General features: G+C 50.7%; 1 protein-coding gene and 1 pseudogene across 4 annotated transcripts in view; both read left to right on the top strand.

Moving 5' to 3' along the window:
• The window catches only part of LOXL2 (lysyl oxidase like 2), an 85,613-nt gene that overhangs the window by 56,202 nt on the left and 14,322 nt on the right, over positions 1-15,089 (top strand). For 2 of the 4 annotated variants that reach the window (XM_015589240.2, XM_015589241.1), the window contains exons 6-9: positions 22-226; positions 7,292-7,443; positions 12,638-12,805; positions 14,171-14,333. In XM_015589240.2, coding sequence (XP_015444726.1) covers positions 22-226; positions 7,292-7,443; positions 12,638-12,805; positions 14,171-14,333 — 688 coding nt within the window. The remainder of the gene's footprint in view (positions 1-21; positions 227-7,291; positions 7,444-12,637; positions 12,806-14,170; positions 14,334-15,089) is intronic. The other 2 variants (XM_015589242.2, XM_006911755.3) reach the window with 2 other exon arrangements.
• Positions 11,327-11,445, top strand: LOC112479640 (annotated as a pseudogene).

Here is a 15,089-nt window from a genome sequence, read left to right as displayed (position 1 = left end):
TGCATCAGCTTCTGCGCTCAGCAGGACCATGTGTTTCTTCAGCAACCCCTGGTGCGGTTGAGAGGTGGTGCCAACGTCGGGGAGGGCCGCGTGGAGGTACTCAAGAATGGAGAATGGGGTACCATCTGTGACGACAAGTGGGACCTGGTGTCTGCCAGCGTGGTCTGCAGAGAGCTGGGCTTTGGGAGTGCCAAAGAAGCCATCACTGGCTCCCAGCTGGGGCAAGGTAAGGAATGGGGAGGACTCCCGTGGCCTCTCTCCATGGAGAGCATGGCGCTGGAGCCCAGCCCGGCCGGCTGGTCTGCTGCTTTCCAGGCTCTTCTCGCTTTGCTTCCTGTCTCCAGCAGCTGCTGCTCTCAGAGAATCCCAGGCCTCTCCCTGGGCAGTCAGAGCTGGGAGGGCCCTAGGGAACACTGAGTCCCCTCACATGGACTTGAAAGCTGAGCCCCAGAGAAGGGACTAAGTGCCCAAGATGAGACAACGTATTGGCAGCTAATGAATACTTTAATGGAGGTCTCCCAACCCCACCCCAGGGCTCCCACTGCTCCACTGAGAAACCAGGACTCTAGGCCCCTCCTCCAGGAGAGGACCTCAAGGTTCATCAGGCTGTGGACCATCCTGGGCACAAATGTCCTCTTCTTCACTCTGGCACAGCCCCGAAAACATTCTCTCCCTACCACCAGAGACTGGGAACATGATGCCCCCTCTCCAGATGTCACGAGATGCTAAGGAGAAGGGGCCTGGTTTTCATTAAGTGTCCTGAAAAATCTTCCACTTGAGCAAAGAACAAAATATGGGAGGCCTTCAAATGGGTCGCTCTGTGGAAAGCGATGTTGTGAACATGACATGATGACACAGCAGATAGCATGTCCCTCACCCCCCATCCCCCCACCCCTTCCCGAGCCCGAGAATACCACAAGCCCTGGCCCTCCAGGAAGGGAGGATCTTAATCCCAGACCATTGCCCAGTGAGTGCCCAGCCCTCTCCTGGAGAACTGGGGGCTGAGCAAGTAAAATCAGTCATCTCCTAGAATCTTTTTGGTGCTGACCAACGGGGAGGCTGCATTGGACCAGGGGCACCCATGGCTGGGAGTGGGGTGGGGAGGAGAAAGAGCGGGCTGTGGATGAGGGGTGGGGTGTCCCATCCTATGGGGAGAGGATGTTTCCACGCTGTCAGACATAGGGCCATCGCCCCACAGAAAGGAATGTGGTGAGGTCATAGATCACAGCCTAGAGGAAATGATCACCCAGTGGGCTGGAGAGAGAGTCCTGGGGTCAGACAGCCTGCTGGAGGGAGCTTAGGTCATCTGCTCCAAAGATGAGGAATTTGAGGCTCAGGAGAACAAGCCTGAGGTCACCCCGATAGTGACTGGTGGGGAAAGACTGAAACCCCAGTCTTCTGACTCTCAGATTTGGGCTTCTTTCTCTAGACCTGTCTTGGCCTAGTCCTGCTCTCATTCAGAACACCTCTCTACCTCTGTTCTCCAATCCCTGCAAGCCTCCCAGGTGTGCCCCGAAGTGCGGGGTCTCAGGTGGACTTTAATGTCACGGTGTGCCCACCAGCAGCCTGTTAGGCCCCAGGACAGTCCTCTTTCTCCCCAGTCATGGTGAGCAATTCAGTCTTCCCTTTAGATCTCAAAGATTCCTACAGCTCATTTTCCTGATTGGCTGATTTGATGGTTTGTGCTCCCCCAAGGCCGACAGGACAGAGACCATTCATTCTGAGGGATACACAAGCACTGGATGACAAACATTCCATGTCTCCTGGGCATGTCTGTTTGACCTAATTATTTCACTGTCCAGAGCAGCCAAAGGCTTTCATGGGCCCGTGGAACTCTGGGAGGAAGAGACCTTTGGCATGTCCGATGCTGTCCTTGAAAGAACCATTGGATGATTTCCTATTTTACTATTTGCTGCCACACCTGGTGGGGTCAACTCCGGTGGGCAGAAAGGGAAAACTCCACACTCAATGTCAAGTCACAGAGCAGACAGGGTCAGATCCTCAGCCCTAGCTCTGGCTGGTGGAACAACTGACCACACCCAAGGTGAGGGCAGTGAAAGGCCAAGGACTGAGAACCGGGCCACTGGAGCCCCAGCCCTACCCTTGCCACCTACTTGCACCGTGGCCCTGAGCAACCTCTGGGCCTCAGAGACTCCACTGGATTTATGATGTATGAGGTCTGGCTCTAGCCTCCTACGATTCTCTGAAACTTGTTCTTTTCACCAGGACAGATGTCAGGTCAGAGTCAGGCTCTGGGCTTTGTGCTGCAGGACCCGCTGCACACGACTGAACTCCAGCTGTCTGTTTACGTCCAGCAGCCCCCATGACCGAGCACCACACGGGGGGCGGGCCTGTGGCTTTTACCTCTCTGTCCTCAGTACCGAGCTCATAGTGTTCTGGGGATATTCATTTTATGAATGAATGAATGAATGAATGAATGAGTTTCAGCTGCATAAATAGGGTCAGCTGAAATGAACATTTGGTGAAGAAGTTTCAATACTCTAGACCTACACAGTCCAATGGAAATATTATGGAAGCCACATACGTAATTTTTAAATTTCTAGTAGCTACATGAAGGAAAGAAGGAAGGAAGGAAGGAAGGAAGGAAGGAAGGAAGGAAGGAAGGAAGGAAGGAAGGAAGGCAGGCAGGCAGGCAGGCAAGCAGGGAGCGGGGGAGGGAGATTATGGAAAGAAGGAAGGATGGAGGGAAGGGAAGATGAAAGGAAGGGAGGGAGGGAGGGAAACAAATGCAGTTAATTTTAATAATATATTTTCTTTACTCGGTACATCCAAAACATTGTGATTTCAACATTAACTCAATATAAATGCTATTGATGTTGTTGACATTTTGCATACTAACTCTGCAGTCCAGGATGTGTCTTACACTAACGACATATCTTGGTCTGGATTGGCCACATTCCAAGGGCTCAGTGTGGCCAGTGGCTACCGTACTGGACCAGGCAGCTCTACAGCAGTGGCTTTAAAGCCCTTTTGCCTGCAATTCCCAATCAGAAATACACATAACAGCACATACCATGCACAAAAGCTGAAACGATTTCATGAGACAATGCTGACCTTTATAACATGCAGAGCACTATGCTATGTCTTAATCTTAAAAATCTGATTATAACCTGCAGAGTTGATTGTGGGTCCAGAGTCCATAACATTGCTGCAAGAGGTTGGCTGTGGCTTTTCCCCAGGGCCCTGCTCTTGCCCCAGGCCTGTGGTCACCCGGGTCAGGGTTTGTACAAGGGAGAAGAGCAGGGCCAAGGTGTAGGTGGGGAAACCATCAGAGAAAGAGCAATTCAGGGGACAGGCCAGAACCCAGAAGTAGTGGAAAGCTGGGGGTCAGGATGCAGGTCAAACCCAGGTCAGAAAGAAGCCAGGAGCCTGCAGATCTCCCTGGTGGTACTGCAGCTGGACACCCAGGCCACTGTCTTTCAGTGGCACTTCCTGTCCTGCCTGACCCACCACACAACTGGGTGGTTCAGGTAAGAGGATGAGAGACACTGGTTTTCCCACCTCTGTGCTCTGCCCCTGGTGCACCAAGTGCTTGCTTCAGGAAAGCAAGCCCTGTCCTCTGAGATTGCATAAATTTACATAAATTTACATAAATTAGGCCAAAAGGAGACTCATTGCTTGTTAACTGGAGTCTAAAGCATGCTAGGCTCTTGTGTTAACCTTTCCTCTCCTGTTCAGTCCTACAGTCTAGAAATCCACAAACACTCATTGAGTACTTTTTGGGCTAGATGGCAGAATGGAGAATTCATTTATTCCATAGTCACTTGTAGTGATGGTTTCTGCTCTCCAGGAGCTCACCTCAAGTGGAGGAAATAAGATATAACCCCGGTCAACTTAGACTAACAAATAGGTGATAATATATAAGATATAATACTGATAATAATACCTACCATCTTCTGCATCCCTAGTAACTTGACATACTTTGTCTCGTTCATTTCTCATAATCCCAACCTGATGAGATAGATATCATTGCCTTTTACAAATGAAGAAAGTAGAGCTCAGAAAGTTTCCATCATTTCCCAAGAAGACGCAGGCCGAATCCAATATCAGGCTGACTGCCCAGCTCACTGCCTCATGAGCAAGGGGTGTAAAAGTAAATGCTGCAGACGTTTAGACGAGAGTGAGGTCATTTCAAGCTGAGCCATGGAGGAGGAGGGGTTTGAGGTGTCCCTTGTAGGCAGGCTTCTACAGAGATAGGTCGAAAATGGATATTCCAGGGTGCAGGAGGCAGAGGAAGCAGCCCGAGATTCAGGAGGACATGATGCTTTTTCCAGAGCAAACCCTCTTCTTTTCCAACATAGGTTTTTCTCTCCTGGCACTCCTGAGGAGCTTCAAAAACTTAGCAAGATGTACTCTGGAGTCAGACTGCCTAGTCTGAACTCTCGTTTTTCCATTGGTCTGGTTACTTGATCTTTGGTCTCCCGTTTCCTCATTTTATTGAGTTTTTGTGATGATTAAATGAGTTAATAGAAGCAATGTGTTTAGGACAGAATCCAGCACAAATAAGTGCTCAATAAATATTAGATATCCCCATCAGCACCACCATCATCATTATGATCGTCATCACCATCATCACGATTAACATCATCATCCTCACAGTCATCAAACAGGCCCCTCATCTACCAGGACGCTTAAGTCCAAGGTCGCTGCCCATTTCCGTGCCCATCTTAATCCATGATAGGCTCCTGCTTGCTTCAAGAGCCCTGTATTTCAGGATCTGTATTTCGTCACAGCCTTTTCACTCTGAGTCCTTGGATGTTTCCAGCCAAAGTCACTGATGTATTTTTATAAGTTTTATAAAACTCCAAGGAATCGGAGGCTTCATCATTTATGAATTTCCAAAGAAATAGAACTTGGCTCTTAACCTACTAACATGGGTTGCTCCCGGAAGTTATTTTTTGGCTTCAGGAAGCCTAGACACTGCTGTCTCCAGACGCCCCTGACAGGGCCAAGGTTCCTTCCTTTGGATTTAAAGCATATATAGTCCCCTCCGTATTTTACCACGTTTCATTACAAGTCTTTGTGTGTCTGTCTCCCCCATGAACTAACTGAGCTCTTCACAGCAGGTGCCTGCCTTCTTCATCTGCGAGTCCCTAACACCTAGCACAGAGACTGACACACAAAAGGCAGTCAATGAAGTCAACAACATTCATTCGGAGGCTATATGCAGCACTTCCTATTTGCTGGGCCCTGGTTGGGTGTACAGAAGGAACACAGACGTGACACCTGCCCCTGTGGGGCCACCAGCCTAGTGGGGAGGCAGACAAACATCGAACAGAGAGCCGCCTGAGTGAACATGAAGCAGAGTGCTTAGTGGGAGGCTCCCTGAAGGGATCCAGCTTAGATGGGGTCAGAAAGGCTTCTCCAAGGAAATGGTGTCGAGGCTGAGCCCTGAAGGATGAGCGGGGGTTAGCTGGTGAGGACCAGGAGGAAGACGGTCCATGCAGAGGGAACGGCTAGGCTCAGTGGAGCAGCTGAAGGAGACGGCGTGACTGCGGGTGAGGAGCAGGCCACGCTGGACGCTAAGTGGAGGCTGTATCCCATGGGGCCTGGTAGGCCTTTTGGAGATTGAATTTTATCCTTAAGGGCACTGAAAAGCCATTGCAGGGATTTAAGACAGGGAATGACACGATTCAATATGCACAAAAAATAATCTCTTGGGCTGCCGTGTGGAAAATATTTTGGAATAAGCAAGCAGGAGGGAGACTAAAGACTGCTACATTCATTCAAGTGGGGGATGACAGGGTTGGACTAGTGTCATAATGGCAAAAATGAAAAAACAAAAGCACTTTGCTTTAGGGAAATGAATGGAACGTGGTGATGGATTGCTTGTCGGCGATGAAGGAGGAGGCGGTGGGTGGTACTAGAGATGACCTCTGGGCTCTGGTGAGAACAACCTGGTGGATGGAGGGGCTGTTTCCTGGGATGGGAGGTCTGGCAGAGAAACAGACGGGATGGTCCTACTGCTGGCTGTGGAAGTAGAACAAAACAGATGGTGCTTCCAAGAGGTTCACCCTGAAGGGGAGGCAAGTGACAGGCCAGAGGGAAGCGTGGGGTCAGGGGAGGGTCATCGTAAAGATGGGAGATTTTAGCAAGTGTTTGAGTCATGAGGGTCAGGACCCGAATGAGAGGAGGATGGTGAGGATCAGGAGAGGGAGAAAGTCACAGGCAGGGCAGGGACCAAGACGGGAGTCAGTGTAGCTCAGAGCCCCTGGAAAGAACTAGATTCTGATCCATCGCAATGGGCTAGGCTGAGGAGAGATAGTTTTATGAGCTGAGTTGGCCTGAATGCTGGTCAGGCTGGGGATTCTTTCTCCCCGGAAGTGGGAGGGAGGCTCCCCCTGTTATCTTGGTGCCTGTAAGAGAAGCTTCCTGCATGCTCACCATAGGTCATTTACTGGATCCTTCTATCTGCCCACACTGTCCAGTGCCCCGGGAGGTGCACTTGGGTTGGCCAGAAGGGAGCACTGGCAGGAGGCTGGTGGCGGGCAGAGGAGGGAGGCCAGGTATCTCCTCTCTGCAAGGGTCCTGCGGGCCACTGTGTCTCTCAGCCAAAGGCAACAGCTCTTATCAGGTGCTTCCCCACACAGCTCTTTGCTCTCCTGGGCTAGATATTAGTATTCTCCCCTCATTCCTGCAGGCCGGGGGCTAGTATCTGTGCCCATGAGCACTGGACTGGACTATCCTTTGTGATTTTGTGATTTCTCTACACTATGTTCATACCTATATTTTAAAAATCCTTTTTTTCTAACTTTCTTCGAGTCATCCAATTTGAGCATGCCATCTGTGTCCTGCAGGAACCCTGACCATACAGCGATTGCCACCCCTTTCAGATTCATAAAGGCATGAAATACGAAAGTTGGGAAGGAAACCTAGAAGTCTTCGAGTCCAACTCCTTTGAGTAAGAAAACCATGATTCAGAGAGGCTGAGTGAGTTGGCCAAGGTCACACAACTTAGTTTGCTCTTATGGAGAAGTGGATCCCAAGACAAGGAATTCTCCCCAGGGAGAAGAGGCTGGGTCGTCGAGCTGATTATGGGAGGCAGTTGGGAGAGTTTCGAGGATGGGAGAAGTGTGTTCTTACTATCTGGGACTTCCTTGCCATTTCACGGCATAGCGAAGAAGAGCGTTAAAGAAGATTTACTGGGCCTTTCAGAAAGACCTCCCAGGGAAGAGGAAGTCAGCTTGTTGACTTCCCCTGTGGGCAGGTCACCTAAGCTAGAAACTTTCTTTCGGAAGCTTTCATAGCCCATGTTTTTTTTCTCCCCCAGGGATAGGACCCATCCATCTCAATGAAATTGAGTGCACGGGGAATGAAAAGTCCATCATAGACTGCAAATTCAATGCTGAGTCTCAGGGCTGCAACCATGAGGAAGATGCTGGTGTGAGATGTAATATCCCCGCCATGGGCTTCCAGAAGAAGGTGAGGAGACTGGGTGCACAGCGGGTACCGTGTTATGTTTAGGTCATTGACGCTCCAGAAAGTATAGACCAAGTGACCTACCTCACTCTGAAGGCTCCCAGCAGGTGGTATTGGAGTGCTCTGATGATGATCACAGAAAGGGCTCCGGCTCTGCCGCTTTCACTATTACTGACATTGTCACCTGGCATCTGTAAATGTGCCAAATGAGAAAACAGATGTATAAGCGCCACTGTCCTCAGTGGCAGATGCTGGGCATTCACTGTGTGCCACATCCTGCACTGGCATTGCACATGTGGTGTGATCGAAACTCAGTCCTTTCTCTAAGGAACATAAGGTCTGTAGCATCTGTGACGCCCTTGGCAGGCGCCCTTTATGAGAACCCAGAGGAGCCACATCGACAGCAGATCTGCAAATCATACAGATGTAAGCACTATACAGACAGTGTTTTGGAACAGAAGACTGGATCCTGGTAACATGAGGGGAAGAAAAGGGAAACTTAACAGCATTATGCCAGAAACACACCCTCCCCCCTGAATCAGAGTCTCGAAAAACCTACAGTGTGTCTCCCAGCTTGGGTGACCTGCCCACAAGGGTAGCCAAAAATCTGACTTCCTCTTTGCTGGGAGGTCCTTCTAAAAGGCCCAGTAAATCCTCTTTAACTCTCTTCACTATGCCGTGAATGTGGTCAGGTCTGTGCATCTTCTGGTACACAGCTGGCACATTGGAGGAGCTTCTTGAATACTTAAATTTTTAAAATGAGCAAATGCGGGCACATTGGGGTACAGGCTGGTTCCCCAGCCAGGTTCCTGCTCTGACAGTGATTCTTGACCTTGGCACCAGCATGGTCAACCACAACCTCTCGTGCAACTCACCGCCCAATGGGCCAAAAATGTGAACCCAATAACACTCAACTGAACCATGAATTTGCTTGTGGGTGAGCAGGAGCGTGGGCCACAGCCCCACAGCTGCCGGAAGGCCGGCCATCTGTGGTTGTTCAGCAGTGTTCCAAGACAGCCATAACAGAGCTATAAAAGCTGACACACACTGAGTCTGGCGTGCCGTGGCACCATTCACTTTAGACAGATTGGAGCTGGGTGGAGTAGAGTTTTCAACCCAAATGGAAGACCTAGGCCAAAGAAAGTGAAGTTTTCCAGAACCGTTCTATGGTGAGAATCGCCAAGCCGGGTCACGTGCCAGGTGATGCCAGAGGAGGCCCCACCCTCCCAGCACAAACAGTGCTCACCTTTTCACTGGCTCTCTAGGCTCTAGGAAGTGACCCCTGCTCTCAACTAGAGAGTGTGGGAGAGTTTTACACCTGGATCTGCTGCTGCTATCCCCCCCGGAAGGAAATGAGGAAAGTCACCTGTGAAAGAAATCCCCACTGGCTGCACCATTTCTCCACACAGCAGTGGGTTGGGCTTCCGCATGGCCTGGCTTGGGGGCCCGAAGGGTTCTGGCAGCAGCCCTGGACAGAACAATGGAGACTCTTGAGTTTTATCACTGTGTCAGTTTGCTGGGACTAGCGGAACAAAATACCACAGACTTGGGTGGCTTAACCAATAAAATGTATTGTCTCATAGTTCTGGAGGCTGGAAGTCCACGATCTAGGTGCCAACAGGGTTGGTTTCTCCTGAGGCCCCTCTCCTTGGCTCGCGGATGGCCACCTTCTCACTGTGTCCTCGCATGGCCTTTGTGCTGTGCTTGTGCCTCCCTGTGGGACTAGCGGAACAAAATACCACAGACTTGGGTGGCTTAACCAATAAAATGTATTGTCTCATAGTTCTGGAGGCTGGAAGTCCACGATCTAGGTGCCAACAGGGTTGGTTTCTCCTGAGGCCCCTCTCCTTGGCTCGCGGATGGCCACCTTCTCACTGTGTCCTCGCATGGCCTTTCTGCTGTGCTTGTGTCTCTTCCTCTTGTGAGAACAGCAGTCATGTTAGAGCCCCACCCATATGACCTCATTTAACCTTCATTACCTCTCGAAAGGCGCTTTCACAGGCGGTTAGCATGTGAATTCAGCATATGAATTTTAGAAGGACACAAGTTAGTTCAAAACAATCCCTCTCGAGCTGATTCATTCATCCCTTTGAGGCTTCAGTTTGCGCCTCTGAAAATAAGGAGGTGAGAGTGATGATCCCTAGAAAAAGTCAATTGACTTTTCACCGAATGACTAAGGAAGGGCACAGATCTGAAAATGATTTTGTCCATCCAGCCACAGTGAAGCCAGGGGCACTAGAAAGACCAGCATCAGCCTCCCGAAGGCCAGCCCTCTTGCCTGCTTTGAGCCCTCTATCTCCTCTGAAGAGAGCTGTATTTTTTGATGAGACTTCCAGCTAATAGCGATCATTGCTGTGATGGTATCTAATATTTTTTGAGTACTCCTGGTGTGACAGGCCCCGTCGGAGCACTTTTCATGAACTCTTGTATTTCATCTACTCAACAACCCTGGGAGATAGAGTATAACGGCTGCCCTTGGCCTGTCTGTTTGCTGGCTAACCTCACTGACCCTTGCAGCCCCTAAGCCCATAGTAGGAATTAAGACCCGTGCCACAGGGGATGGGGGGGGGTCGTGCTGTTGCTAAGGATTGATCAGCTGTCGTGCTGTTGCTAAGGGCTAGTGACCAAACAGCTTAAAGTGCTGAAGATTCCTGGAGGTGTCATGCCTTCTCCCAAAGGCATGAATTGTTGAATCGTTAGAAGCATAAAGGATATCAGGGTAAGGCATTTGGATTAAGGTTTGCATTTTTAGAACCCTTCCCCAAACTCCAGAGCTCTCTGCTTCAGCTCATATAAATTGGTCCATGCTTTCATTCCGTAAGACTGATCGTTTACTCATTGTTCCAAAAATAGTTGTAGAGTACCTGACATCCGTGAGGTGCTGTCTTAGATATTGACTACATAGGAAAGCAGACAAATACAACTCTGCCCTTTGAAGCTTACGTTCTAGCTGAGGAGACAGATGTTAAACAGATTTTATGTTAGCTTAATTATAATAGTCATAAATTCTAAGGAAATGTATAGATGTCGTGTGCTAGTCTCAGCCTATCAATAACCAATGTGTGGATGGACTGGCCTCGTAGGTTTTTATTACGATCATAAGATGCCCTTTAGCAGTAGCCATCAGAAAACTTAGGAAAAAATATTACCTACAGGACCTGGAAATTACACAGCCCCGCTGGGGCCACACAGTGAGGTCGCGGGAAGAGAGAGAGTGCATGGGGCTGGGGTTCCATTTTATCGGGGTCAAAGGTGAGGGCCTAAGATCCCAAGGGCTCAGTTGTTATTGCTGAATATAAAACATAAGACAGGGATTTTAAAGCACAGGAAGAAAATAAAAAACAAGTGGCGCAAATGGTCAGTTATCGAAATCAACCAAGATCTCTAAAGCAAAGGAACGTCTATGGGCTGAGGAGACCTGGCTCTTTATCTGTCCCATGGCTGGCCATGTGTTTATTTAAGATAACCTTCTTTGAAAGGGATGCCTCAGTAATCAAAGCTTAAGCCTGGTGCTTGCACTACAGAAAAAAAGAGAAAACCCAACTGCTGGGGCTTCCGATACAATAGGGAGCCATAGAGAGTGTAAGAGGGCACTGGCCCCACCCGGAAGCCAATGTCAGTGGGTATGGAATTGAACAGAGGAACGGGATCAGCCAGGAAAGGGCCTCTGTAGGTAGTGGGCTTCCACGTGAGATGTGTGACTTACTGTGGGACACGATAAAGAAGGTTAAGTAACCACAGAAACTGAAAGGAGGCCCGTGGGCCCCAAGGTTGGAGAACGAGGGTGAGAGAGACATGTGACGAGGTGGCAGAGGAGAGCGGTGGAGCCCTGGGAAGCCACAGACCTGTTCTAAGCAGGTGTTTTGTAAAGATGACTCTGGCTTCTGTCTACGGCCATGCTACCCTGAATAAGCCCGATCCTGTCTGACCTCGGAAGCTAAGCAGGGTCGGGCCTGGTTAGTACTAGGATGGGAGACCACCTAGGAAGACCAGGTGGTGTAGGTGAAAAAAATAAAGTAAAAAAATCAGGGATTGTAAACTGACAAGGTCCTTGCAATCTGTGAGGTCAACCGAGGCTTGCCTCGCCAAATAAATAAACAAGCAAACAAACAAATAAGTAAATAAATAAGATGACTCTGGCTTCTGAGTGGAGAATGGGTTGATGAAGGCAAGCGGCCCATCGACAGGCGAGGCAGTCAGGTTCGTGCAAGAAGTGGTGGTTTCTGAGAGATGGGGTAGGGATGGAGCTGGAGGGAAGCAGGCAGACGGGAGAGAGACTTGGGACATAATTCCACCAGGATGTGGGGGCTGAGGAGGAGGACGTTGTCGAGGATGGCTCCCAAATCTCTGGCTTGTTCAACAGAAGCGATTCAGGATCAACCGACTACAGCTTACAGACCAAACCTATCCCTCTGCCTGTGTTTGTAAATATAGTTTTCTTGGAAGACAGCCATGCCCGGTCATCTACATGTCGTCCGTGGCTGCTTGCGCACTACCTGGCAGAGCTAAGTGCTTATGACAGAGAGCATAAGGCCCACAAAGCCTAAAATATGTGCCGCCTGGCCCTCTAGAGAAAGTTTGCTGTCTCAGGATAGATGGTACTGCCTTTAGCTAAAATAAAGAATAAGGGGGAGATACGGGGTTAGGTGGAGACATGAAAAAGGACAGGTTCAGATTAGGGGTCTTTGAGATGCCAAGAACTGTCAAGTAGGCAGTTTGCTATCATGGGTCTCAGAAGAGAGTTCTGTGTGGAGAGGACAACAGGGGGCGCTGTGGGAGGAGGTGAGATCTGGGGCTGGAACCAGCCAGAGCGGATGTGGCAAGGAGAAAAGGGCCCAGGAAGGAATCTTGGGGAATTCTAACATTTTAAGGCCCCTCGGTGCATCCTTCCAAGTGTCTGCTTCAATAAGTAGCCCCCCACTGGTAGGTTCACGGGGAGTAGCTGGGAGCAGAGGCAGATTCTGCTGCAGTGCTCAGTGTGGGTCAGTGGGCCTCCCGGCTACGCAGGCTTCTAGAGCCCTGAGATAGGACTTAATAAGTAAGACCACGCTGGACATGATGCTGGCACACGACAGGCTCTCAGTGATGCTGTCTCAGGCAGGACTCCATGGCTTGGGGAAAATGGGACCGATGGCAATGCAGGGGGTTGCTCCTCTCTGTCCCCTCCCAGTGACCATGCCTGCCTTTCTCTCTACAGCTGCGCCTGAACGGGGGCCGAAACCCCTACGAGGGCCGGGTGGAGGTGCTGGTGGAGAGGAACGGGTCCCTCATATGGGGGACGGTGTGTGGCGAGAACTGGGGCATTGTGGAGGCCATGGTGGTCTGCCGGCAGCTGGGCCTGGGGTTCGCCAGCAGCGCTTTCCAGGTGAGAAGTCCCCGCCTCAGACCCCTCCATCTAGTGTGAGCCTGCCCGCCTCTAGTCAGCCCCGTCTTCCATGGACCTAACCCAGCTACCCAGGAGGAAGAGGGCAAAGTGTCATGGGCCAGGAGGCAGGGACCTCATCCTGACCTCGCTTCTGCCCCTCACAGCTCTGAGTCCTCAGGCAGGTCACGCCCCCACCCCCCACCTCTTTTTCTCTGCTGAAGAATGAGAGTCTAGACTCTGGTTCCCCAGTCCACTCAGCTTTGTGCACTGGGATTCACCCTAGGCTGAAGGCTGATCCTGGGGTGTCCTGATGTGCCATTTGCAGAGGGAAGCAACTCGATCCTATGGGGGAGTGGAGACCACCCAAGGCCAAGGCCCAACACCCCATAGGCCTCGCTTGCTCCCTGGGAGGCCCCTCTGGCCAGAACATGGTCCCAGCTGGTGACCATGCTCGTGCATTCTCCCTTTGATTGGCTGCTAAATTTCCAAGCCCATGCAGAACCCTTGTCACAGCCGCTGCACCCTCCCGCATGACACTGCTCCCCACACCCTCTGGGAGCCTGGCTTCCCAGGGCAATGTAGTGTCTCTGCTAATACTGCTCATGACGAACCAGGACTTTCTGGTTCTTCCAGGAGAGTAGAAAAACAGTGCTCGTTACAACAGAGTGGCTGTCCAGCTATTTTTGTTCCCTATCAGCTCATTACTAAGACATCTGGGCCTCGGCTGAGGTTGTGAAATGGGCCTAAACCTGATATCGGTCCCTAATCTGCCACTGACTGCAAGCACTGTCCCTTCTCCAGGCTCCAGTTTTCTCTCTTGAGGATGAGGGGTGTGTAGTCAGGTTCTCTGAAGAAACAGAGCCAATAGGATGCAGGAATATCTGACGACTGACATTTGCAAAGAAATTTCTTCTCTCCAGTTCTGATCAATCGGCAGTGTCTTTCTGGAGCACTGTGTTGAGAAGGATTCTGAGATCATAGTCAGGCTTAGAGGAGAGAGTGCTATGCTTGATGAGTAATGTCTGCCCTGGGCTCAGGATGAGTCAGGTGGTGGCATGCGCTGCAGGTGCCTGCCATTCCTGACACATGACATTGAACAGTACTTTGGCCAAAGCAACCTTAGCGATGCTCCTAGAGAGGGTGAGTGGCAGCATCCAAGTCTCGAGGTCAGAAGACCTGGAGTCCCACTCACTCTGCCGCGAACAGACTGTGTGGCTTGGATAAGTGCCTCTGTGCCACGGCTGTCTCCATCCGGAAAATGGCATCATAAAGCCTCGGGATTTTTATAAGGCTGAAAGTTGATAGGATATGAGAAAGTGACCGTTCAAGGTGACATACTGGCCATTTCTTTTGTTGATTCTCCAGGAGACCTGGTATTGGCACGAAAACATCAATGCCAATAAAGTGGCCATGAGCGGAGTGAAGTGCTCTGGAACGGAGCTGTCCCTGGAACACTGTCGCCATGACGAGGATGTGGCTTGCCCCCAGGGCGGAATGCAGTACGGAGCTGGAGTCGCCTGCTCAGAAAGTGAGAGTTCCTGGGGGTCGCATCCACCCTCCCTACCAGGCTGCAGGAGGGGACACTGGTTATTCCTTGCAAGGCTCTGGGGTCTCTGCCGTGAAACGAGCAAAAGAGGAAAGCAGAGGTTAATTTTTGTTGAGTGGGAAGCTGGGGGCAAAGGGACTTCCCCACCCCCAAGCACAGAACCTTGCTGATGACAGGGAAAAGGAAAGCAGGAGGGAGGAACTGGGGAGTCTAGGGGCCTTGTGTTCAAATCTCAGGGCCACCGTAGACTATTTAAGGGACCTTGGGCAAATTACGGGGCTGAGAACTCCTTGTTCTGACCAGTTAACGAGGAAGAGAACACCTTCCTCAGAGGATGTTGCTGAGATTAGGGAAGCACGAAGCTCACGCCAGGGGCTCAGTGTGCCCGCTGACTTTCTTCCTTTGCCCTGTTCCATAAATCATTTCCTGTTTCACACCCTGGAGGCGATTTAGCCCCTTGGTGACTCCCTGGATCCTAGAGAGACTGAAAATATAGGAGAAGCCCCACCAGGATTCAGAATTACCTAGCTCTGGCAGGTTCTCTTTCATGCTGAGAGAGAGGACTAGAGGACAGCCTTTGGGCTTGTCTCTCTGGATCCCCAAACTCCACTCACCCCACCCCTGGCCTTATAAAACCACTCCCTTGTGAATCAGGGATGCAGGAGAGGCGCAGGATCTGACCAGACAACCTGAGACCAGACCCTGCCTTGCACTTATTGCTGATCTTGGCAAAGTTAG

The sequence above is a fragment of the Pteropus alecto genome, unplaced genomic scaffold, assembly GCF_000325575.1.
Source record: "Pteropus alecto unplaced genomic scaffold, ASM32557v1 scaffold394, whole genome shotgun sequence".
NCBI lineage: Eukaryota > Metazoa > Chordata > Mammalia > Chiroptera > Pteropodidae > Pteropus > Pteropus alecto.
This window is presented reverse-complemented; position numbering and strand designations above follow the sequence as displayed.